Source organism: Chelonia mydas, chromosome 13, assembly GCF_015237465.2.
Source record: "Chelonia mydas isolate rCheMyd1 chromosome 13, rCheMyd1.pri.v2, whole genome shotgun sequence".
NCBI lineage: Eukaryota > Metazoa > Chordata > Testudines > Cheloniidae > Chelonia > Chelonia mydas.
This window is the reverse complement of record NC_051253.2, coordinates 38,923,660-38,950,004: the sequence shown is the minus strand read 5'-3', so window position 1 is coordinate 38,950,004 and position 26,345 is coordinate 38,923,660. Positions and strand designations below refer to the sequence as shown.

The following is a 26,345-nucleotide window of genomic DNA, read 5'->3' as shown; positions in this document are numbered from 1 at the left end:
CAGAAGCGGTGGAGGGAGCCGAACTGAACCTCACCTGCTCCCACGCCTCAATCTCCAACGAAAATGTGTTTTGGTACCGGCAGTTCCCAAATCGAGGGCCGCAATATATAGTCTCTGGCTACCAGGGACTCTTTAATAGCAGCGACCCAGAGGGAGCTTTGCACATCCCTAAAGACAGAAAATCCAGCGCCCTGGCCCTGAGCAGGGCGCGGCTGGCAGACGCAGCGGTGTATTACTGCGCTCTGAGCGACACAGTGTGACAGCCAGGGGCTGCCCCCGTTCAATAAACACCGCACTCCGGGCTGTGTGTGTAGGCGGTGGGGCGGGGGGATACGGGGTGTGCTTCCATGTTGGGGAGAGGACAGGGATGATCAGGGAAGGCAAGAGATGACTAAAACTTTTGGGGCCAAATTTACAAAGGTCTCTGTGCGCCTATTTAGCTAGGCGACTAGTTTGATTTGAGCCTTTAGAAAGGTTCTAAGAAAATCGCCTTCAGAGAGAACCATGAAGCACAATAAGAGGTTAAAAAAAAACCCACGGATATAAACCAACCTTTCCCATGACATCATCACCTCTGTTGTATTATTTGAATCTGAATATTATTAGCGTGTGAAAAGAAAGAAAGAAAGAAAGAAAGAAAGAAAGAAAGAAAGAAAGAAAGAAAGAAAGAAAGAAAGAAAGAAAGAAAGAAAGAATACAGCCGGATTATTTATAAAACAATCACTATGTTGCTGTAGTAAAACAACCCTGCACTGCCTACCGAGGGCCAGTGCCGGGTTTACAATGGCTCCAGTGGCTCCATGGAGCCGGGCCCATGCTCAGAAGGGGCCCCGGCCTGCTCCGCTTGCCCTGCACCCCGAGACCCTGCTGGCTCCCCCACCCACCACTTGCTCATCTCGGCCTGCCCGCTGGCTGGCCGAGGGCTCCTCTCCACTCCCGGCCCCATCCCCCTGCTCATCTCTGCCCCCTGGCTGGACCCCAGGGCAGTCTCTGCAGTCTTGGCTTCCCACCACCTGTGGGGCCCCACCTGTCTCCCCAGAGCTGAGCCACCTGGGACTGGTGCAGAAGCCCAGCCAGTCTCAGCCAGGTGTGTGGGTGGGGTGTGTGTGGGTGGGGGGGGGGGGAACAGTGTGGAGGGCTTGGCTGGGCCCCTCCAGGCAAGTGCATCTTGAGGGACCCTGGCTGGGGCAGGTCCTGGCCTGGCTGATTGCACCCCTCTGGAGGGACTGGAGCGATTCCTGGCCCTGGGACCAGCCCTGGCTGCGCTGCTGGCTCAGCCCTGCAGACACAGTCGCCTCCTAGCAGGGCCGGTGAGTGCGGCCGGGAGGCAGGGCGTGGGGGACTGGGTCTGTGGGGAGTATGGGGTGGGGGGGTGCTGGGCTGTGAGAGGGCGGGGAGAATGTGTGTGTGTGTAAGGGCACCAGGGAGCGGGGGTTCTGTGGGGGGTGCTGGGCAGTTGTGGTGGGGCTGTGGGCAGGGGTGGTGTTGTGCAGGTCCCTGTGCATTTGTGGGTGCGTTGGGGGGTGCTGGGCATAGTGGGTCTAGGGGGCCTCTGGCCATAGGGAGTTAGGTGGTGTTGGGCAGGAGGGGGGCTGTGTGGTGTGGCATAGGCCCACCGCCTGATGGGAAGGGGCATGCTGGCAACATAGGGCATCTGGCAACTGCCAGTTTGTAAACAGTGCCCTTGCATTGGGTAGAGCGGGGCCACCCCTGCCATGCCATGCCCCATTCCCTGGCTGGTCCCTCTCTCCAGGGACTGACCTCCCCATCGCCATGCTCCATTGCCTCCATGGGGGCCCACAAATATGTTTGGGGCCAGGCCCACAAAATGTTAATCTGGCCCTTCCGAGGGATAGATAGATGAAAGGGAAATTCCTGTGTTTTGGGATAGATGTGTGTAGAGAAAGCTGATTGATCCGCAAAGTTATCAGAACCCCCCATTTGATACCATGATTTCCCTCCCCTGCACACACTTTGCTCCTAGAGGGCAATGCGGTGTCTAAGAAATAGTATAAATGACAATATTTTCCCACCCCACAGGTTCTGTTCCTTTCTGCCACCAACCCACCTGCCCCTAAGCCCTCAAATGCAGGCATCTCTGTCAACACCAATCAGAAGCATTTGCAGAGCAGAGATAGTCACTTCTATGTAGTCAGCTGTATGGGATTTATGGTGGTGGGGTCCCTAGCTCAGAGATTGCATAGACCTTTGTGAGACCTTGCCCGGTGTGAGAAACCATTCTCTTCCCTGCACAGCGACTGCCAGATACAGGGGCAAATCAATTATTTTTGGTGTGAGGACTTAGCACAGTGGTTTCTCCAGACTCACTGAAACCCACGATACATTTAACATGGGTCTTGGTCTTGGCTGTTAGGATCCTGTCTGTGCAGAGTAAGATTCCATTAGATAACCTGAGAAAAGTCTTTTCTTCCAAGCGATAATCCTGTCTCTATCACTGCATTTGTCTATCACTCTATCACTCTTCATTATCTCTGAGTTTATCTATCCTGTTTCCAATATCATTGTGGGCATCCAAGATGTTTCTATTATATCTGTGAGTATTTGTTATGTTCACATTGTCTCTGAGTATAGCTATTGTGTTTCTATTTATTTATTGCATCTAGACAGAATGTTTCCAATATCTAAGTATGTATCTATTATATTTCTATGATATTAGTGTCTCTGTTATGTATCTAATAGATCGGTATGAATCTATGCGTACATTGCCTCTGAGTGTATCTGTAATGTTTCTGTGAAATCTGAGTGTCTCTATTATGCGTCTAACATATTTGTATCTACTATGGGTGCATTACACCTGAATGTATCTATTATGTTTCTATTGTCTGAATATATCTATTCTGTTTCTATTATATCTTTATCTACTTGATTTTTCCATTACCTATATATGTATCTATGATGTTTCTATTGTATCTGAGTGAAAGTGTTATGTATCTATTATTTATATATTATGTCTAAGTATATCTATTATGTTTCTGTTATATCTTTGTCTATTATGTTTCCATGTTCTCTGTGTGCATCTATTTTGTCTCAGAGTGTCTATTTTTCTTCCATTGTCACAGTTCTCATTTTGTACTGCTTTGCGCCATGCACAGAAGGGACCTATGGAGACTCAGTGACCTAAACTGAAGGCAGCCTTACCATCTTATAAGGAGACAGTATGTTTCTCAACTGTAGTTACAAGTCTGTTTCTTCCTATCCCTTCTGGTAGGTGCAGTATCCCAGCCAGTCCCCCAGGTTACTCCAGAGGTTCGTTGAAAGGGAGGACTCAGATAAAGGGATCAGGAGAGGGTTCAACGATACACAGGATGAAAGGCAAAAATTCTTCCCTCTGGGGAAACTTTCCAGTGAAGCCAGGGACTCCGCTACCTATTAATGCACAGTGAGAGACATAGGGAAACAGATCAGGTGTGGAACGGAGCAAAAACCACACACAGGAACCTGCAGGCTGGGGTCTGGGAGTGATTGGGAAGTCATGGGGACTCGGGGTATTTTACATATAAAGAATATAGAATAACATTTCTCTCTGGCACTGCTCATTATTCAGCCCTGTGATTTCCCTTAAAGCGGGTGTAAGGTTTCTAGGATTGTAGGGAATAAGATAAAACACAATTTAACTTAACAGGAATATTTCTAAACAGAAGGTCCCCCTTGTGATACCCATAATAGATACACAAACACAGACACATATTATATATGTAAGGGCTTTTAAGTTTATACATTGTGTATACACACACGCACAGAGTAATATTACAGATAGATAGATAGATAGATAGATAGATAGATATTTTTTTCATAAACCCACCCATATCATGCAGGAAGAAATACCCACCTACGCCATAGAAATGGTTGCTTGATTGGCTGCAAAGATATGAGAAACGTTGCTTCTGCTACTAAAATTTCCCAACAGTGAGATTATTTTTGCCAAGTGGGGGCAATGTTGCCACAGACAATAAAACAAAAAACACTGTATTTTCCTGGCTGGTGAGTTCTCTTCTCTCTTACCATGGTCCCTCCCACCACCACCCCTTGTAATCCTTCAAACAGCTTCCACCTCGAAAAGCACCAGTTCTGAAGCACTTTAGGGCTTGGCTACACTTGCAAGTTAGAAAAACAACAAGGAGCCCGGTGGCACCTGAAGAAGTGAGGTTCTTACCCATGAAAGCTTATGCTCAAATAAATCTGTTGGTCTTTAAGGTGCCACCAGACTCCTTGTTTTTGTGGATACAGACGAACATGGCTACCCCCTGATACGTGCAAGTTAGAGTGCATTAAGTCAGCCCCGGGCACCCTAACTCCTGAGGTGTCCAAACTGGCAAGGCACGTAGAGCACCCAGACTCCGCGGCTGGAGTGCCCCTGGTAATCCACCTCCATGAGAAGCATAATGCTTGCTGTGCCCCGGCTGGAGCGCCGCGGTGCCAGTGTGGATGCCCTGGCCTGTTAATGCACTCTGATCGGCCTCCAGAAGTGCCCCACAATGCCTGTTCTAGACACTCTGGTCATCACTTTGAACTCTACTGCCCTGCCCTCAGGTGACCAACCATCAGACCTGCCCTTTAAATTCTCCAGGAATTTTGAAATTCCCCTTCCTGTTTGCTCAGCCAGGTGTGGAGTGCTCTCAGTGCATCTTTCCAGGTGACCATGCCTCCACGCACCAGGTGATCCCCAGCATGGAGCAATGGTGAGGTGCTGAACCTCATCAGTGTTTGGGGGAGGAAGCTGTCCAGTCCCAGCTGCACTCCAACCGTAGGAATTATGATACCTTCAGGCAGACATCAAGGGACATGATGGAAAGGAGCCATGACCGGGATGCACAGCAGTGCAGGGTTAAAGTGAAGGTCCTGCGGAGTGCTTACAAAGCACAGGAGGCAAAATGCCACTCTGGTGCTGCCCCCACAACCTGTCGTTTCTACAAAGAGCTGGACTCGATACTTGGGGGCAACCTCACCTCCACTCCAAAGACCACCATGGACACTTCAGAGGCCGTAGCAGCACAGAGTTCAACAAGGCAGGAGGAGGAAAGCAGATGCGAGGGTGCTGAGGAGGAGAGGGATAGCCAGGCATCCCTAGATGCATGCAGTCAGGAGCTGTTTTCAAGCCAGGAGGAAGATAGCCAGTCACAGTGGACGGTGTTTGGTAAAAACAAAAACAAAAACAAAAACAAACAAACAAACAAAACAGTAGAGGAGGTACCCAGTAAGTGGCTTTTATTTTGGGAAGGTAATTGTTGGGTACAGGCTCTTGGGGCGAGAAGGGTTGCAGAGTTAGGGCTGCATGCATGCCTACGTATGGAATACGGGTTGATGTGCTCTCTCACATCGCAGTAATCGGCCTCAGTGATCTCTTCAAAGTTCTCATGCAGAAGCTGGGCCATCCTCTTGTGCAGATTCCTTGGCAGAGCTACTATGTTCTTTGTCCCAGTAAGTCTAACATGTCTGCACCACTGTGCTGTGAGGGGTGGGGGGACCATTGCTGCACACAGACAAGCTGTATATGGGCCAGGGCAGAAGCTGAATTTTTGCAGAAGACCCTCCCTTGCTTCCCAGGTCACCCTCAGCAGTGAGTTATCTTCCAGGACAAACTTATGCTGTGGAAAATGAGGGGACAGTGTTCAGTATAGGGCCCCCCTGCAGCTGTCGGCTCTCCCGAAGGCACAGAATCCTAGAGGACGGTACAGCCATGAAACAATCAGTCCCCCTTCCTCCTGTGCTTACTCACCATTTTGGGGCTCCTGTGGGTTATGTGCACTAGCTTTGGGATGGGCAATTTCTGCTATTGTGTACACTGTAGTTGTCTTTAAGTATGGACGAATCATTGCTCTGTCTGGTGTGAACAATGCTGCCTCTGTTAAGTGTTGCATTTTGGCTTTACAGATGCAAACTTGAGATCCCAGCCATCATTGTTATTAACAGCGGAAAGACTCCAACAAATTAGGATGTGACCGTGAAGAAGCAAAGAGGACATGCTGCATGAAGTCATGTGGCAGTCCCTTAATGAAAATCAGAAAGTGCAGGAGTGGCAGGAGACTGTAGGGAGGCTCTGCCAGCAGAATGTGGATCGCCAGCACCAAAGCAGGAGCAGCTGCTAAGCATCATGGAGTGCCAAGCGGACTTGATACAGGCGCTCATAGCACTGCAGATGGAGCACATCTGCGGCCACCCACCCTTGCAGCCCTTGTCCCAAAACTCTTTTCCTTGTGCCCCCATGTCACCTCCAACCCACTTTCCTCAACATCCGGGTTCTTATCACCACCAGTTGCCTCCAACACCTGTAGCTTCACCACCCAGCCCTGCAAACTACGACCTTTACCCACCGCACTCAACCCCCATCACCATACAGTAAAGCCATCCTGAAGGGCAGCACTGATTGCACGGCACTCCAGATGGGAAGGCTGAGTATGATAACAGGACATATGCAAATCTGTGATTGTCCCATTCCCCACCCCACCCCCTTCCCTCCTCCCACACAGCACAGATGTGTCATGCCCTGTCTGTCTCCCAAGCAGTTGTGCTTCTTTTAAATACGTGAATTTTCTTTTCAATGAATGGATTTTTTGGCTTTGAAAATATTCTTTATGACTGCATTAAGTAAAACATACCTCGCCCAGGAAAGCAACAGGCAGGGCAAGTCAGGGCATCATACATAGCAAACACAGGTTCCTGCTAACATTGGAACCACTGCACTTCACTCCAGTGCAGGGCACCAAACATTAATGGTGGCTCTCAGCATCGAATTTTTCCCTCAAGGCATCCCTAATCCTTACAGCCCTGTGCTGGGCCCCTCTAATAGCCCTGCTCTCTGGCTGTTCAAATTCAGCCCCCAGGTGTTGAACCTCTGAGGTCTATCTCTGAGTGAAGCTTTCACCCTTCACTTCACAAATGTTATGGAGGGTACTGCATGCAGATATAACTGCAGGGATGCTGTCATCGGCCAGGTCCAGATTCCCATAAAGAGAGCACCAGCGGCCCTTTAAATGGCCAAAAGCACACTCCACAGTCATTCTGCACCGACTCAGCCTGTTGTTGAACTGCTCCTTGCTGCTGTCAAGGCTCCCTGTGCAGGGTTTCATGAGCCATGGCATTAAAGGGTAAGCGGGGTCTCCAAGGATCACAATGGGCATTTCGACTTCCCCAACGGTGATCTTCTGGTCTGGGAAGAAAGTCCCATCTTGCAGCTTCCTGAACAGGCCAGTGTTCTGAAAGATGCGTGCGTCATGCACCTTTCTGGACCAGCCTGCGTTAATGTCAATGAAACACCCACGGTGATCCACAAGCACCTGGAGAACCATAGAGAAATACCCCTTCCGATTAACGTACTCAGAGGCTAGGTGGTCTGGTGCCAGAATTGGAATATGCATCCCATCTATTGGCCCTCCGCAGTTAGGGAAACCCATTTGTGCAAAGCCAGCCACAATGCCACGCACGTTACCCGGAGTCATGGTTCTTCTTAGAAGGATGTGATTAATGGACCTGCAAACTTGCATCAACATGATTCCAACAGTCAACTTACTCCAGACTGGTAAGTGACCAATCAGTAGCTGTCTGGAGTTGCCAGCTTCCAATCCCTCAGACAGAGACAAACACCTACAGGATCTCTATCAAGCATTCTTAAAACTACAATACCCACCTGCGGAAGTGAAGAAACAGATTAACAGAGCCAGAAGGGTACCCAGAAGTCACCTACTACAAGACAGGCCCAACAAAGAAAGTAACACAACATGACTAGCCATCACTTAGAGCCCCCAACTAAAACCTCTCCAGTGCATCATCAAGGATCTACAACCTATCCTGAAAGATGATCCCTCATTCTCACAGACCTTGGGAGACAGGCCAGTCCTTGCTTGCAAACAGCCCCCGAACCTGAAGCAAATACTCACCAGCAACTACACACCACACAAGAAAAAACACTAATGCAGGAACCAAACCCTGCAACAAACCCCAGTGCCAACTCTGTCCACATATCTATTTAAGGGGCACCATCACAGGACCTAACCACATCAGCCACACCATCAGGGGCTCGTTCACCTGCACATCTACCAATGTGATATATGCCATCAATGCTAGCAATGCCCCTGTGCCATGTACATTGGCCAAACTGGACAGTCTCTACAGAAAATATTAAATGGACATGTGTCAAGGTTCCTTCCCCACTCTGAATTCTAGGGTACAGATGTGGGGACCGGCATGAAAACCTCCTCAGCTTACTTTTACCAGCTTAGGTTAAAACTTCCCCAAGGTACAAATTATTTTACCCTTTGCCCTTGGATTTCCACTGCCACCACCAAACTGTATCTGGGTTCCTGAAAAAAATGGAGTTTGGACACGTCTTTCCCCCCAAAATCCTCCCACCCCTTGCACCCCACTTCCTGGGGAAGGTTTGGTAAAAGTCCTCACCTATTTGCATAGGTGACCACAGACCCAAACCCTTGGATCTGAGAACAATGAAAAAGCATTCAGTTTTCTTACAAGAAGACTTTTAATAGAAATAGAAGTAAATAGAAGTAAAGGAATCACCCCTGTAAAATCAGGATGGTAGATACCTTACAGGGTAGTTAGATTCAAAACATAGAGAATCTCTCTAGGCAAAACCTTAAGTTACAAAAAAGACACACAGACAGCTTCTATTCATTCTATTCAGCACAGCTATTTTCTCAGCCATTTAAAGAAATCATAATCTAACACATACCTAGCTAGATTACTTACTAAGTTCTAAGACTCCATTCCTGTTCTGTCCCCGACAAAAGCATCACACAGACAGACATTTGTTTTTCTCCCTCCTCCCAGCTTTTGAAGTATCTTGTCTCCTCACTGGTCATTTTGGTCAGGTGCCAGCGAGGTTACCTTTAGCTTCTTAACCCCTTACAGGTAAGAGGATTTTTCCTCTGTCCAGGAGGGATTTTAAAGAGGTTTACCCTTCCCTTTATATTTATGACAACATGAATCTGACATCAGGAATTATAATATTCAAAAACCAGTAGGAGAACACTTCAATCTCCCTGGTCACTCAATAATAGACTTAAAAGTGGCAATTCTTCAACAACAACAAAATTCAAAAACAGACTCCAACGAGAAACTGCAGAACTGGAATTAATTTGCAAACTGGACACCATCAAATTAGGTCTGAATAAAGACTGGGAGTGGACGGGTCATTACAAAAACTAAATGCATTTGTTAGTCTCTAAGGTGCCACAAGTACTCCTCATTGTTTTTACAAAACTAATTTCCCCTTGGTAAATACTCACACCTTCTTGTCAACTGTTTGAAATGGGCCACCTTGTTTACATTGGCCTCATTAGCACTACAAGAGTGTTTTCCCCTCCTTGTCAAGTGTTGAGAATAGCCCACTTCCACCTTAATTGAATTGGCTCTTTAGCACTGACCCCCCACTAGGTAAAGCAACTTCCACCTTTTCATATGCTGTGTATTTATACCTCCCTACTGTATGTTCCACTCCATGCATCTGATGAAGTGGGTTTTAGCCCACCAAAGCTTCTGCCCAAATAAATCGTTAGTCTCTAAGGTGCTACAAGGACCCCTCGTTGTTTTTGCTGATACAGACTAAAAGAGCTACCACTCTGAAGCCCATTTCCCATCTGTGCACGTATTTGCCACGTGGGGGCGGTGCTGTGACAGAGAAATAATTCCAGAAACAGCTTTCTTCTCTCTGAATAACTCCGAACTTTCCTGACCTCAACCCAGCCACCTCTGCTCTTTCAACGCCCCGATCTCGGACAGCCCGATTCAGAAACCTCTGCCTAGCAGAGAAAGCCAGATCGAGAGGGAGACAAAAGCTCTTTCTCTTCCCTGCAGACGCTGGATACAAAGGGAAATTAATTCTTCCTGACGTTGGCACTTGGCACCACGATTCTTTTTCTCCCAGACCCGTTGAATCCCAAGGATGCGTTCGTCTTGGGTCTCAACTGTTTTCATCGTGTCTGTTCTAAGTGAGTGAGATTTCCTTCCTCAGCCTGATCACCTGTGATGGATCCAGGCGATAACTCCGTCTCTCTGGCTGGACGTGTCTCTGAATATGTGGTCATAACTGCCTGCATCTGTTAGAGTTCCCGTGTACCTGAGTGTAGCTGCTGTCTTTCTGTCATCGCGCGGTGTGTCTGTTATATCTTCCTGTATTTGTCATGTTTCATTCGCTCTTCATAAGGTGCCATCCCATGGCCCCAGTTCTTCTCTTCTCGAAGCTGTCAGACACAAAGACAAGTCAGTTTTTATTGGTCCAGGGAACTATCATTGCTTTGTTGCAGAATCATTAAACCCAAGGACACCTTAGCCTTGGCTCGCAGCTATTTTAATCATTTCTCTTCCAAGTGAATCGTTTTTCTTTAATCCTTTTAATTCTCCAGGGTCTAAGATCGAGTGGGCTCTTATTATATTTGAGTGTCTACGTTATATTTATGCACATTGTGTTCCTGTTGTGTTTATATTATGCTGGAGTGAAGGCATTATGTTTATGTATTAGATGTATACTATCGCCCAGTGTGAAAACATTATATATACACTCAACTAGAGTAGGGACTAGATAGATAAAATATGTTACACATTATCTCTCTAGTCCCTACTATAGCTTAGTGTATATGTTTATCTTAAATCTCTATGTAGCTGACAGATGTCTCCCATCTGAATGTCCATGCTATGTTTTTACTATAAGGGTTTCTCCTATATCTTAGTGCAAATATTTTTCTTTTATACTAAATTTACATTGTTTCTATTTTCTCTGTGTGGGTCTGTCATATTTCTATTAAATCTGATTGTAAATATGATGGTTTTGGGTGTATCTGACTGCAATTGTGGTAATTATGCTGTTACATCTGTGTGTGTGTGTGTGTGTCACGTTTCCATTATATCTGGAGTCAATATGTTGTACCCATTATTTCTGTCTGTGTTTATTATCCTCTCCCCACCACAGAAGAGACCTATGGAGACTCAGTGAGTCAGACTGAAGGGAGCCGTATCATCTCCCAAGGGGACCCAGTGCTTCTGAATTGCAGCTACGAGTTTTCTTTCAATGCTTTCCCCTTCTGGTACGTGCAGTACCCCAGTGGGCCCCCCCGGCTCCTCCTGCGGGACACGGGAGGGGAAGACTGGGATATGGGGATAGAGAAAGGGTTCAACGCTACACACGATGGACAGAAAAAAACCTTCCACCTGTGGAAACCGTCCAGCGAACTGAGCGACTCCGGGATCTATTACTGCGCCGCGAGCAACACAGTGACTCGGACCAGCAGGGGAGCTGCGCAAAAACCGCGCAGCGTCTGTGCGGAGCAGCGGGGATCCTCGGGCACTGGGGTCTCAGCGTGACGCGGGGGCAGAAGGGGGGAAGTCTGCAAACACTGAACTGGAACAGAAACAACTCTCTCTCTCTCTCTCTCTCTCTCTCTCTCTCTCTCTCTCTCTCTCTAATTAGGTCTCTGTGTTTCCTTCTTTGCCCTAATCCGGAGTTGAACCATCTCATGAGTGATGGTGAATGTCATGAATCACCCATTGAAGTAAAATCAGGAAAGACCAGAACACATCCACACTCTCCTGAACAACTCCCGTGAAAGCTGCATTCAGCCCTGTTCTTGAAGGAAAGTGCAATCAGACAATCAAATATCACTGAGAGAAAGGCAACGAAGACACAAAATCTGCCATGATCATGGAGGAGAAATTCATGTTCTATAGGAAAACTGGCACTGAGCAGTTCGGGAATCGTTACCTGCCCAGGATAAATGGAGGGAGAGATCAGATAAAATGGATGGATTATCTGGTTATCCATCCATGTAGCCTTTTATCATAGGTTTCAGAGTAGCAGCCCTGATAGTTTGTATCCGCAAAAAGAAAAGGTGGACTTGTAGCACCATAGAGACTAACAAATTTATTTGAGCATAAGCTTTCGTGAGCTACAGCTTGAGCGCTCAAAAGCTTATGCTCAAATAAATTTGTTAGTCTCTAACGTGCCACAAGTCCTCCTTTTCCATTTATCATAGAACTGAAAGGGACCATCTAGTCCAGTCCTCTGCACTCAAGGCAGGACTAAGTATTACCTAGACCATCCCTGACGGGTGTTATCCATCCATCCATCCATCCATCCATCCATCCATCCATCCATCCATCCATCCATCCATCCATCCATCCATCTAAATGGATACATGGTTTGCTAGCGTGATTCTTTACAAGATCATCCACCTCTTGGAATAGACAAATTCTATCTCTATGAGAACCAGCAAAGAAAATGTACATCAACCGTTTCCCATCTGTGCATGTATTTTGCTTCGTGAGGGTGGTGTTGTGCCAGAGAAATAATTCCAGAAAAACAGCTTTCTTCTCTCCGGATAACTCTGAACTTTCCTGACCTCAACCCAGCCACCTCTGCCCTTCCAACGCACCCATCTCCGACAGTCCGATTCAGAAACCTTTTCCTAGCAAAGAAAGCCAGATCGAGAGGGAGACAAAAGCTCTTTCCCTTTCTTGCAGATGCCGGATAAAAAGGCAAATTAATTCTTCCTGGCCTTGGCACTTGGCACCGCGATTCTTTTTGTCCCAGACCCATTGAATCCCAAGGATACTTTCGTCTTGGGTCTCACCTGTTTTCATCGTGTCTGTTCTAAGTGAGTGAGAAGAGATTTCCTTCCTCAGCCTGCTCACTTGTGAAGGAGCCCGGCGATAACTCCGTCTCTCTGGCTGGACGTGTCTCTGAATATGTGGTCATTACAACTGAGTGCATTTCTTAGGGTTCCCGTATATCTGAGCGTAGCTGCTGTCTTTCTGTCATCGCACGGTGTGTCTATTATATCTTCCTGTATTTGTCATGTTTCATTAGCTCTTCATAAGGTGCCATCCCGTGGCCCCAATTCTTCTCTTCTCGAAACTGTCAGACACAAAGACAAGTCAGTTTTTATTGGTCCAGGGAACTATCATTGCTTTGTTGCAGAATCATTAAACCCAAGGACACCTTAGCCTTGGCTCGCTGCTATTTTAATCATGTCTCTTGTAAGTGAATCTTTTTTCTTCAATCCTTTAAATTTTCCAGGATCTAAGATCGAGTGGGCTCTTATTATATCTGAGTGTCTACATTATATTTATGCACATTGTGTTCCTGTTGTGTTTATATTATGCTGGAGTGAAGGCATTATGTTTATGTATTAGATTTATACTATTGCCCAGTGTGCATTATGTTATATATGTTATGATACACATTGATTTGATGAAAACATAATATTTACACTAAGGCTGAGTTTTTCCAAACTGTCTGAGGGATTTAGATGCCTACTCCTGGTTTACTGTTTAATGGGGCTTGGACATTCAAATCCTGCCATTAGGAACTAGCAGGACACCCAGCCAGATCTACATATATTTTAAAATTTCCTTTTCTTATTTTCCAGTGGATTAAGTGAGGCATGACCAATCAGTCCCTCAAGACCTCCAGCACTCAATCACTCTTTCAAATGGGACCTAGGTTCTTAAGTAACTAAGGTGGCTTCTGAAAATTTTACTCATAGGCCAATTTGATTCCCAGACTAAGTGTCTTGTCTAAAATCACACAGAAAAACTGTGATAAAGCCAGAAACTGACCTCTTAGGTCTCATGAGTTTCAGTCCAGAGTCGGAAGCATAAGATAACCTTTCTTGCTTTTAAATTTTAAAGTGGGAGAGGAAAATAATGAGCATGTCTTATGTTTCTGTGCATCCCCTTTAGCACAATAATGAACACAATATACCAGAATGACTTCAATGGAGCTTTGCCAATATACAGCAACTGAAGGTGTGGCCCAATCGACTCTCATAGAAATCTCAGACCTCCATTTGGGGGACTGCTCTTGCTTTTCGGGGCTTTTCTCTTGTGATTTCAACCTCTCAGGCTGCCTCTGTCAATTCTTACTGAGCTGGTACTAAAGGCCTTGAGAGTGGGGTCACAGTTTCTTCCCCAGAAAATGTCTCTCTTGAGGGGAGTGACTTTGTTGCTGACATTATGTAACTATCCGTATTCGAACCCTTTAGGAATTTGGAATTTGGTGGGAAGAGGCCCTGGTGGTTTGCCTTTTACCTCTCTCTGTTGGGTTGTGCATTCTGTGCTGAACCAGAGGGAGAGATTTAGGTTTGTTGCTAGTGGAATGTGTTACTCAGACACACTGGGGATGGCTGAGTGTTGTAAAAAACCCTAAAGATAAGGTTGCTAGCTAGCAAGCTCAAATCAAAGCGAGCCAGGGTATGTTTGCTCTAAGTGGAAATTACACCTTCCACACCCAATGTAGACATACACATAGATAGATGGACAGAGAGGTTGTGGAATCTCCATCATTGAAGGTTTTAAAGAGCAGGTTAGACTAACAGCTGTCACAGATGGTCTAGAGATAACACTTAGTCCTGCCATTGAGTGCAAGGGACTAGGCTGGATGACCTCTGGAGTTGCCTTCCAGTCCTATGATTCTGTGATAGCAACTCCAGTGTTCCCATGCCACAGCATGAACCTGGAAGCAGGACCAGTGGCTATGGATTGAGCTCTCTGAAATTATTCTTCTCACAGTTACGCTGCTTAGTAGGGATCTTTGTGAGGTTAATGAGAGCTACATAAATGATGAGGAGAAGGGACTGGGGTGTTCACTCTAAGGCCCCCATGAAATGCATTCTTGGCTCTGTTTTCTTTCCTAGGTGCCCTGGGCAGAACTGATATCAAGCAGCCAGTCACTGCAGAAACGTCTGAGGGAGGAGATCTGAACCTGACGTGCAGTCACCCTTCAGTAACAAATTAATAAATGTTCTGGTACCGGCAGTTCCTGAACCAAGGGCCCCAATATATAAGGCATGGATACTGTCAAGACTGATTCCCCACTCTGGCACTTCGAGTGCAGAAGGTGGGGGCCCACAAAGATTTTAAAAATTGGCCGCTTCAGGCTGGTATTAAACTCCCAAGGTCACAGCTTCTCTCTGACCATGGATGGGTAGATGCTGCCACCACCCAAGTGCAAATCCCACCTCCCCTTTTGAGAACCCAGGAAGGAACACTTGGGGATTCCTTCCTGTGGGGCACCCTCAAGCCCTTTCATGCCCCCTTCCGGAGCAAAACTGAGAAAAAAACAAAGGAAATCAGCTATTGCCACTAGCTAATTAAATAACACGTGGACAGACCTCCTAGGGACACAAAAACCCACTCCTGCTCTTAAAAAGGTAAAATTTATTAAAAACAGAAAGAAAGAAAATACATTTGGAACTTAGGCTTTTTGCTAGATCTTAAAAGAAGCAATTACAAAAATTAAGCATCAAGATAGCTGTCTTGAGGTTCAGGTTAAAGATTACAAGCAAAACAAAGGCATCTGGAGTCTACAAGCCAAGAAATAAACAGAAATAAACCTAACTGTGTCTTTCTAAACATTCCTACTCTATTTACACATTTGGGGGTTCCAAATAAGTAATTCTAGGTATGATCTGATTATTTTTTTTTATCATACCTGGTTTAAAGCTTCTCATAGCATAATTGCTCCTTGTTCCCCTCTTTCCCAGAAAACAGGACAGACAGAAAAAGGAAAGTTTTTTTCCCCATTTAAAAAAGTTCTAGACCTCCCATTGACTGTTTTGGTCAGGTGCCCACTCCTTTCCTTTTACCTGAGGGCTTGTTAACCCTTTACAGGTAAAGCAAATAGAGAACAGCTACTAAGAGGAATTTTATAGCTAAGTGGCTGGCTGGGTGTCCATAAAAGGGAACTACCCCCATCCCTTTCATTTATCACAGATTCACTGAAACTGTTCATAGCCCCAACCCAGAGAGAGCCTTGCACACCTCTGTAGACAGAAAGTCCAGCAGCTTGGCCCTGCGCAGTTTCAGGCTGGCAGACACAGGGGTGTATTACTGTGCTCTGAGAGACACAGTGTGATAGGCGGAGGCGGCCCCCGTGCAATTAATATCCCACTGCTGGGCTAAGCAGCGGGGAGCGCAGAGAGAGGGGCAGAGGGAGCGCTGGGAGAGAGGTGAAATGACTCAGGCATTTAAGGAACAGAACAAGGACACTTTACAAAATCCAAATATAGTTACACAAACTCCTCCCCTCACAGTCAATCCATTGATGAGTCAAGGTGTCAAAACTTCAGCCCTGCAGGTGGAAGTCAGCCCTTATCCTGACTGGTGCAGTACACTCAGACCGTATCAACATGAGGAAGTTTCATTCTTTTCATACCACAGGTGTTAAGTCATTCAGTTAAACCAGTGAAGGGGTGTGAAGATATTAAAGGTGGCTACTCAACACAATTATCACACTAAAATTTATTTTATACTCCATACCCCGCAAATCTACCCGCATTTCCCATCAATACACCCCATTTTATATCACTAGATCAAATGTTCCCCATCACCACACTATTTCCCATCCGTATACCCCATTGCCCATCAATTTACCATATTTCTCAAGAATACATCGTATTACCATCAGCATCCATGATTCCCACAAATATACTCCTATTTCCCATCATTATAGCTGTATCCAATCATTGTATTCCCGTTTCTCATCAATACATTTCCCCCCCAACAAAATACCCTATTTTCCTAGCTATAGATTCAATCCCCACAAATATCTCCTATTTATGATCAATATACCACATTCCCGTCAATATCCCCCTCCATCCCATCAATATACCCGTATTTTCCATCAGGACACCCTTGTTCAGCGGATGCCTTTGACCACAAGGAGGATCTGTTTCATACTTACAATAATATTTTGTCTCTGCATGACCCACCCTTCTGTCCCCTGGTGTCTTATGAACTCTGAGCCTCTTGCAGTCCAACCCCTTCTCTTTCTGTTCGAGCCCTGTTTAAAACACTGTCACTGCAGCTCAAGAAAAATGTCAGATTTGAAGGACCCACCCACTCAGGAGGCTCTTAGCACCCACACAGACAGCTGAACGGAAACAGTAGAGAACCAGCCCGTGATTTTAAGGCTTTACTCTGAAACAGACAGTTTTCTGGTAGCTGTGGGAAATAAAAAGGCGGATCCCCTCCTCATAAATGGGTTTTTTTCGGGGGGTGATAAGAACAGTTCGGATCAAGAACCATTGACTTCCCACCATGTTCTTCGCCTCAGTGTCAATTATTTTGCTGGTTGTGATTTCAAGTAAGCAGCATTTTCATTTGTCCACCTTGAAATACTTCCTATTGCCATTTTTCAAAACCCAACCACTCTTGAAACGCCTAGGTTTGGAAGGGTTAAATGTTTAAAAGGGGCTGGGCGCATTTAAGGTTAGGGTTACCCCCAAATAACGGGATATAGGCATCTAAACCACTTAGGTAACTTTAAATATTTTCACCCTAAATGACAGTGTTTATTGAGTGTGCCCATGAGTCTATCCTATTCCCTTATCTCCTCTGGTATATTCAACACCCCCATAAAGCACCGAAGTTATGGCTGAGAGATAAAACGTCAAGGGGTGGCCATGATGAAGGGGACAAGCAGGGGTTCTTTGCTGACCATGTCCAAGACAGAAATCCTTCCATTTGAAGAAAAGCTCCAGTGAAATGAACAACTCTGCGGTCTATTACTGCGCCTTCAGAGACACAGTGATTGTAACCAGCAGGGGAGCTGAACAAAAATTCACTGAAGCACAGAAAGTCCAAGACTCCTGTCTCTCAAAAAAAGTTATATTTTCATACCTTGACCTCATTGTGGTATATAAGTACTGTATCCGCAGGGAAAACAGAGGAAAGAGCTGTGGAGAGAGGAATGAAAAGAACCAATGGCTGGAAGATAAACCCAGACCAATTCAAATGAGAAATAAATCATACTGTTAAAAATGGGAGAGGGGGAAGAACAAATCACCAAGTCTTAAAAATCAGGACTCTTTGCTTTTCTGGAATCTGTGCTTTTGTCCAACACAAGTTATTGGGCTCAATGCAGGAGTAACTGGGTGAAATTCGTGCAGGTTCTGTTACACATGAGGTCAGACTAGATAATCTACTCATCCCTTCAGGGATTAAAAACTATGATTCTACCAATCTATGTACATAAGAATGGCCAGGCTTGGTCAGACCAATGATCCATTCAGCCCCGAGCCCTATCTTTCTAGAGTGGCATGTGCCAGCTGCTTCAGAGGGAATGAACAGAACAAGGCAAGGTATTGAGTGATCCATCCCCCAACCCCCAGCCCCAGTTTGTAGCAGTGCTAGATTTAAGAAGCATAGGGTAGCATCCCTGACCATCCTGGTTAATAGCCATTGATTAACCTATCCTCCATGAATTTATCTAGTTCTTTCATCAACTTAGTTATACTTTTGGCTTTCACAACATCCCCAGGCAATGGGTCGCACAGGTTGACTATGTGTTGTGTGAATAAATACTTCCTTTTCTTTGTTTTAAACCTGCTGCCTATGAAATTCATTAGATGACCCCTCATTATTGTATTATGACAAGGAGTAAATGACACTTCCTTATTTACTTTCTCCACACCAGTCATGATTTTATAGATCTCAATCATATCCACCCTTAGTCATCTCTTTTACAAGCTGAAAAGTCCAATACCCAGTGGAACCCCAGCGCCCAACTTGGGCAGACTCTGTTAGGTTTTGTTTTAGATGTGGTTCCTTAAGCATTTCTGAGTTATGTGAAGGGCTTAACAACAATTCTTTACTCACTTTCTTCACACCATTCATGATTTCATAGACCTCTATTATATGTGTCAGGGTTCCCTCCCCACTCTGAACTCTGGGGTACAGATGTGGGGACCTGCATGAAAGACCCCCTAAATTTATTTCTACCAGCTTAGGTTAAAAACTTCCCCAAGGCACAAATCCTTCCTAGTCCTTGGACGGTATTGCTGCCACCACCAAGTGACAGAGATTCAGGAAAAGGGCCACTTGGAGTTCCTATTTCCCCAAAATATCCCCCCAAGACCCTTCACCCCCTTTCCTGGGGAGGTTTGAGAATAACATTTGCTTTTAATAAAAGTACAGACCAGACCCTTTATGTTTAGGACACTAAAATCAATCAGGTTCTTAAAAGAAGAACTTTATTATAAAGAAAAATGTAAAAGAAGCACCTCTGTAAAATCAGGTTGGAAAACAAAACAAGGTAATTGGAAGGTAATTTTACTGGGTAATAAAAAGATTTAAAACACAGAGGATTCCCCTCTAGGCTCAACTTCAAAGTTACAAAAACAGGAATAAACCTCCCTCTTAGCACAGGGAAAATTCACAAGCTAAAACAAAAGATAATCTAAAGCATTTCCTTGCTATTACTTACAATTTCTGTAATTTTATATGTATCATTTCAGTAGGAGCTGGGTTACCTGCTTGGTCTCTGTCTTTGTCCAGAGAGGGAACACACAAAGAGCACAAACAAAACCGTGCCCCGCCCCCCAGATTTGAAAGTATCTTCTTTCCCCATTGGTCCTTCTGGTCAGGTTCCAACTAGGTTAATTCAACTGATTAACCCCTTACAGGTAAGTGATTCTGTACCTCTGGCCAGGAGGGATTTGATGTTACTCCATCCATAAAGTTTGTTACCCTTCCCTTTATATTTATGACAATATGTAACAGTATGAAACCTCAGCTGATGTAAATCTGTGTGGATCCATTTATCTCAATGAAGCTATGGCTCTTTAGACCATCTGGGGAAATGGTACATTAAATATGAATCCTTGTGGTGCATATTTTTGATTATTTCTCCCCTCTGACTGCGTTAATGCAGGGTTTTCTCTGGTTTGTAAAATGATGTTTATCGTCACAACCCCCTCCCTCCAAAATTTTAAATAAAATTAGGGAATGGGAACAGCTGGTTTAAATGCTCATGGTAGAGTCAACGTGATTATAATAACAAGTAGGAGCCCCTGTTGTTCTAGGCAAATACAGAACAAAAACAGGCATCCTCCTCACTGAATCCACTTACAATCCAAGTGGAAAAGGAGACAACAGGTGGGTGCAGATAAACAGAGGGAGGAATACAAAGGAAACACTGAAAGGACTTTGGGTGACACGACAGGCTGAGGTCTCAGCACAACAGCTGCCTAACCCGGCTCAGCGTCACACCAGGCAGGTTTTACAGCTGGCTACTATGGCCGGAGTGTTGTAAAAGGAACCGTGTTAGCGGCTGAGGAAGCTCCCCTGCATATGTACCACGAGAGGGCCCTGTTCTACCAGCCCCTCACCCAAGCGCAGAGCTGACATTTCACAGCCTGCTGCTTCCTGTGGTCTCGGATTCCCCCGCAATTTCTCCCCCGCCCTTGCTCTCAGACACCCCGCAGAAGCCAGGGAGCCTAGTTCACGGGCAGAAGCAGGCTGCCGTGTAGTTAGCGCCGTAGGCACACAGCGGAGGAGAGTTGGGGCCACAAAGAAAGTGAGTGGATCTATATTTTAAAGACCTCTTTCCCCACTTGTCCTCACGGCTGGGGAAGGCAAGGGAGACGCTTCCCTCTGCAGCTTGGGGACAAGGTTCTAGCTCACCTGATCCCCTGAAGATGTTCCTCACCTGTGTCTCAGTTGTTGCAATATTTTCCACTCTGGGTGAGTAAGATTTCAGGTCTATTGGGCCAGATCCTCAGCCGCTGTGAATTGTCACAACTCCGTGGAAGACAGTGTGGAGTTACAAGTTTCAGGAGACGCGGATTTCGCCCTAATTTCGTGTTTATAAACCACCAGTTTATAAATTTTAGCCCCTCCTCTCAGTTTTTGGAAGCTTGGAAGGTAGATAAACATCCCAGGTCTGCTTCCTTAGGCTTAATCGTTCTCCATTTATGCTCGGTTTGAAGGCTTTTTACTTCTGGTCTAAATAGATGACAACAACATGAGGGGACATCAAAGTCTTAATAATCATAAGTAAATTTGGGAATAGAATGAGCAATGACGGCAATAAAGTTCAGTTGAGAGGTACATATTCATTATATTATATTAGAGAAATGTTGTGTGGTATTCTATTCTACAGAGGACACTAAGGGATTTGGTGCCAAGCTGTCATTGAACTGGCTTTTGAGTGCCCAACTCCTTTAAGATCCTCAGAAAATCCCATCCACAATTAACCATTTTTTTTTTCATTCACAGAACAGACCTATGGAAATTCGGTGACACAAACTGAAGGCACCATTACAGTCCCTGAAGGAAAACCGGTGCTTCTGAATTGCACCTATAAAACGTCTGGGTCTCCAGTGCTCTTCTGGTATGTACAGTATCCACACGAAGCCCCTCGCCTCTTGCTGACAGAGTACGAAGCAACAGACGAGGAGGAGAGAAAGCGCAGGCGAGGCTTTTCTGCTAAACACGAGAGAAACCCAATATCCTTCCATCTAAATAAAAACTCCAGCCAAGTGAGCGACTCTGCTGACTATTTCTGTGGCTTGAGTGACACAGTGACTGAAACCCACAGGGGAGCTGTACAAAAACCCACTGAGTGGCTGATCTGATAAGTGCTTGTTTGTCAGACGGCGAGGAAGACAGAAGATCAGCCTCTCAGCTGATGTGTATCTGTGTCACTTCACTGGCATTAGTGCGTCAGTGGCCCATTAAAGACACCCATCAAATCCCTCTCCTTCCACAAGAGAGGATTAGGATTGCAACTGACGGTGGACATCCTAAGGGGTTTGACTTTAGCAGAATGGTTGGCACTGTATTATCTCTCAAAGGGGTACGGCAGCATCAACCAGTGACCAACCAGCTTTCACAAAGCACAATACAGTATTTAGCACAAAAGCACTACAGAGAAAGCCTATAAAACACAATAAACTGCTTGCATGGGAAAGCTTGCGAGATGTCACCCATCTTCCACATGGAGATCCCTCAGACACCTGGAATAGGGTTTTGCCTTCTTGGTTAAAGTCTCATGTCAAGTAATGTTTCACAAATGGAAAATTAAAGACTCACCTAGAACAGACCATGGAACATACAATACTCCTGGGGGAATTTTGCACCACTGTGCACGTGCAGAATGTATGTGTCCCACAGAATTCCCCTCCCCGCATAGAAAACACATTCTGCCCCAGAAGTGCTGCAGTTTTGCCTTTTGCCCACCAGAGGCTGCTGTAGCGCCAGAAGAACCAGCAGCATGAAAGCAGAATTTTTTCGAGCAGAATTTAATTTTTTGAGGCGGAATTTCCCCAGGAGTAAATATAACAACTCAATGCCCGATTCACACATAGGAAGGGGGCATCACAGCCAGACACTCTGCTAGTCCAGACCCAGTTATCTGGTTTCACCATCTAAATGTCAAATTACAGTTGATGATCTACATTTACATCAGCCATACCAAGAAGAGGATGGCTCAGGTGAGGGCCAACGCTTGAGTTAGTTCAGGTTGACACTTCACACAGTTTGGGGCCTCGGTTCCCCAGCCCTCCTGAAACAGGTAAAACCAGACCTTGCCCTTTTCCCCGGGGGACAAAATTTCAGAGGCTGGGTTGTTGAGACTGGGTATTAATTATTCTCCACTGATGCCGGATTTCTCCAGAAACCCACCAAGTGACCCAGAAACACAAAGAGACAAAGAACACTTAAATGAACCAAAAAGAAAAGGAGTACTTGTGGCACCTTAGAGACTAACACATTTATTTGGGCATAAGCTTTCGTGAGCTACAGCTTATGCTCAAATAAATTTGTTAGTCTCTAAGGTGTCACAAGTCCTCCTTTTCTTTTTGCGAATACAGACTAACATGGCTGCCACTCTGAAACCTGTTAAATGAACCAAGTGTCTGTGAACATTCTAGATGCCCATGGTCTCTGGCACATCTCAACAAAACAGTCATTGAGGGTTCTGCAGGTTTCCAAGATCTCACTTCTATCCCACTTGGCTCCTCCGCCCCCCCTCCCCATCAGAAAAGAAAGAGGAAGAGTTTCTAAATCCCTTTCCATAAGATCAGGAAGGTTTTGCAGATGTGAAACATGGGAGAAAAGCTTCTTAGCTGCGTCGCAAACTTTCCTCTCTTCCCACAAGGTAGCCCTCTTTCACCAACTCAAGTTTCATGCCGAGGTGTCAGAAAGCATCCTCCTTAATTTGATCTCTGATTCTCCTGAAATCGCTCGTCCCCCTCAAACACAGTGTTGAAGCCGGGGAGCCTACATCAAAGGCAACAGCAGGCTGCGGTGTGGTTACCACCCTAGTCATTCAGCAGAGGAGACCAGCTCCAATAAGACAGAAGGTGGGTATATATTAAGGCGTCGTCCAGAGGAACCATTTCTTCCCACCTCCTCTTTACAGCTGGAGAAGGCAAGGAACAAACTTCATTCCTGGGTGTGGTGGAGAAGGTTCTATCCCACTTCATCCCCATAAAATGTTCTTCCTCCGGGTCTCGGTTATTGCGATACTTCCCATTCTAGATGAGTCAGAGTTGAACAATATTTCAGATCTATTCCTCCAGGTCCTCAGAGGGTGTAAAGCAGTTTAGCTTAATGGAAAATCACTAGAATTTACAGGATTTACATCAACTGTGCATTTTCTTCCCTACCTCACCATGTTTTATAACTCCGCCCTCTCCTACTTTACCTGGCAAATTTGGAAGGGAAAACAAGATATGCTGCCGCAGAGTGGAAAACAACCTGTAACTGAGGGGAGTTCATAGAATTTTTTCACAGGAAGGAGAAAACCACCCAACCCTCCAAAAAAGAAACACAAACTACACACAACGCCAAAAACAAAAAATCCCACCCCAAATAGGTCTGGAAGTAACCCATTTTACACCCACTAGCATCTGTCCCCAAATCTCTGTCAATGTCAGCAGTTAATAATAGGACGTTTCGTAAGAACCTATGGGAGTGGAGTACTCCAGTTTTACTGCATTTCAAGAGGATTTGAGTGCCGAAGTCCTTTAGGATCCTCTGCAAATCCTAACCCTCACCATCTTTTATATTTAAGGTGCGAATGGCAATTCTGTCACACAGACCGAAGGCAAGGTGACTATATGTGAAGGGGAACAGGTGTTTCTGAACTGTACCTATCAGACCACCGGCTACCCAGCTCTCTTCTGGTACGTGCGGTATGCCAGCCAAGAGCCCCGGCTCTTTCTGAGAGATGGTTCCGCTGACCCGGAGGCAGGCAATGCGAAAGACTTTTCTGCCTGTCACAAGGATCGAACCTATCACCTCCGCAAACTTTCCCCCAGCTGAGCGATTCCGGTGTCTATTACTGCGCCATGAGCCCCACAGAGAGTCATATGCACACACTGGCAGCGTAAAAACCAATTCACAGTGTTTGCCAATAACTCCTCTCAGAAACACAGGCGTTCCCTGGCTGGATCAGGCCAGGTTAAAAACAGTCTCCTCTTACTGGAAATGGCCAAAGAATGACACAGGGGGAAGCACAAAAACCTCTGAATTGGGATAATCTGGCTCTATGGAAAATTTCTCCCTTACGCCTATTGGCTAGAGGGTGGTAAATACCCTAAAGCAGGCAGATTTATAGCCAACCCACACGTCTAGAAACCTTTTAAATGTAATTAGGGATATTCCCATTACCGTTAGATAATGAGACAATATAGCCTGGACGGGGCACTGATTTGGGGCTCAGGAGACTGGAGATTGAGTTCCTGGCTCGGCCACTTGCTCGGCCACCTCCTTTTGGCTCACTTTCCCCCTCTGTAAAATGGGGATAAAATTACAGACCACCTTTGTAACCCACTTTGAGATCTAAAGATGAAAACACTATATAAGAGCTAAGCATCGCCATCATCGAGATGGGGGAATATAAAATTTAGAACAGAACAGAGGAAAGAGGACTAGAATAAAGTAGAAAACAATAATCCTTTTTTAAGGCTGCTAAAGTCTTGACACTAATTACATCCCGTAGCCATAAATTCCACAGGCTAACTAATGGTCACGTTACGGTATTTTCATGATATAAGGTAAGTAGTCTTGGCAGAATTCGATTTTTATATATCATTTAAATCAAATCTGACAATGAACAAATGCTTAAAAATAAACACTGGTATCCTGTGCGTGGATATATATATATATATATGACCATTTATTTTTAAGCATTTTTCATTCTGTCAGATTACATTTTCACAGTTGTGCACAATTATGGATTTTAAACATTTTTTATTTATTTAAATTTTCAAAGATTCAGGAAATTCGGGGGTGGGGTCAGACAACTGGTGGGTCAGACAATAATTATTTAATGACAGTAGAGGAGGAGATTCAGAAAGTTAAATCTTTAGGAACATTAAAACACAAAAATTGTGATCACTTGCCAAAATATTCAAAATAAGTATCCTTAAATCAAACTCTATGCGTTCTTTTCTTATTTACTTCTTACTCTCTGTACATTTCAATCGTCACGGATGGAAATATTTTTGGTTGGTTTGAGTGTGCCAGTGAAATCAACGTTTACCATAAAAATCTAATTCTTCCAACTCTGAAGATAACCCTTATAAATGCTTCCCCAGTTCTTTGATATACTTTAATGTTAAGGGTTCAAACCCTCAGCTGGTGCAACCAACTCAGTGCAGCGCCCCGGGAACCAGTGGGCAAGACATACCCCACCCACTCACTCATTTGCTCACTAGGTGGCAGTGTTTCACCAGCAAAAAATACATCCCTTCTGTTAACGGTACACACAGTATCTCAGCTCCTCTCCATCTCTGAACTCTGCCTTTTACAGTCCCCACCTCCTTTTGCAGCTCAGAGACCGTGAGGAAGAATTCAAGGCAAAGTGCTAACAAGAAAGAGATACTTGCATAAGGTTTGCAGAATGAACAGCTAGAGAGATGCAATATAGATGTTAAAGGCATCACCACAAACACAATAGTCTCACTTTACCCTTGTTTTTTTCTGGTAAAGAAAGAAGTCACAGCTTCCTTTTTGTGCATAGGATCGGGGACGAGAATTATTAAAATACCAAATTATTACAATGAAAAAGTCTCTTTCTTTCTCTTTGCTGATTGTATTGGTTTTTGTTTTAAGTGAGTGTGGTTTCGTTCCGGGGCATTAACTATTTTATTTTCATTTTATAATCGGTGGTTCTATTCTTTTTCCATTTAATCTATTCTAGTCTATTCCTTACACCTCTCAACCTGCCAGTGGCCAAATGGGAAACCCTGATAGCTGGGAAAGACCCAAAGTGGAGGTGTGAGGGTTCCGACATAAAATTATTTACTAAGCAAAATGAAAAAAACAGATGGGATTCCTTTTGTGTAAATGGTTCCTTATTTCTGATCTAAATAAATTTCAACAATAGAAAGAAGCACCATATATTTTTGAGGGGAAGGTAGGTAATTGTGGAAGTAAATTGAGTGAGGTCTTTGTGAATGGTGTTGGATCATATTAAAGAAATTCTGTATTAAAATCACAAATGAGTTTGACTCCCCATAGTTTGAATTCCAGGGTATTACTAATTAAGAGGTCTCTTGGTTTTTGGTACTGTTTCTCTCCCTCTATGT

The 26,345-nt window shown here is 45.0% G+C and overlaps 1 long non-coding RNA gene and 1 gene segment (V, D, J or C); one reads left to right on the top strand and one right to left on the bottom strand.

Moving 5' to 3' along the window:
• The first annotated feature begins 9,830 nt into the window (after window positions 1-9,830).
• LOC119563607 lies at window positions 9,831-11,346 on the top strand. The segment is given in 2 exon segments: window positions 9,831-9,962; window positions 10,940-11,346. Coding segments are annotated over 2 exon segments (438 nt in total).
• Window positions 9,956-20,721, bottom strand: LOC122462796. The gene is made up of 5 exons (XR_006285594.1): window positions 20,456-20,721; window positions 17,647-17,702; window positions 16,709-16,807; window positions 12,597-12,880; window positions 9,956-10,214 (listed from the first exon to the last, which is right to left on the bottom strand). It is a non-coding gene; the product is annotated as an uncharacterized LOC122462796 (long non-coding RNA).
• Between the last annotated feature and the right edge of the window lie 5,624 nt (window positions 20,722-26,345).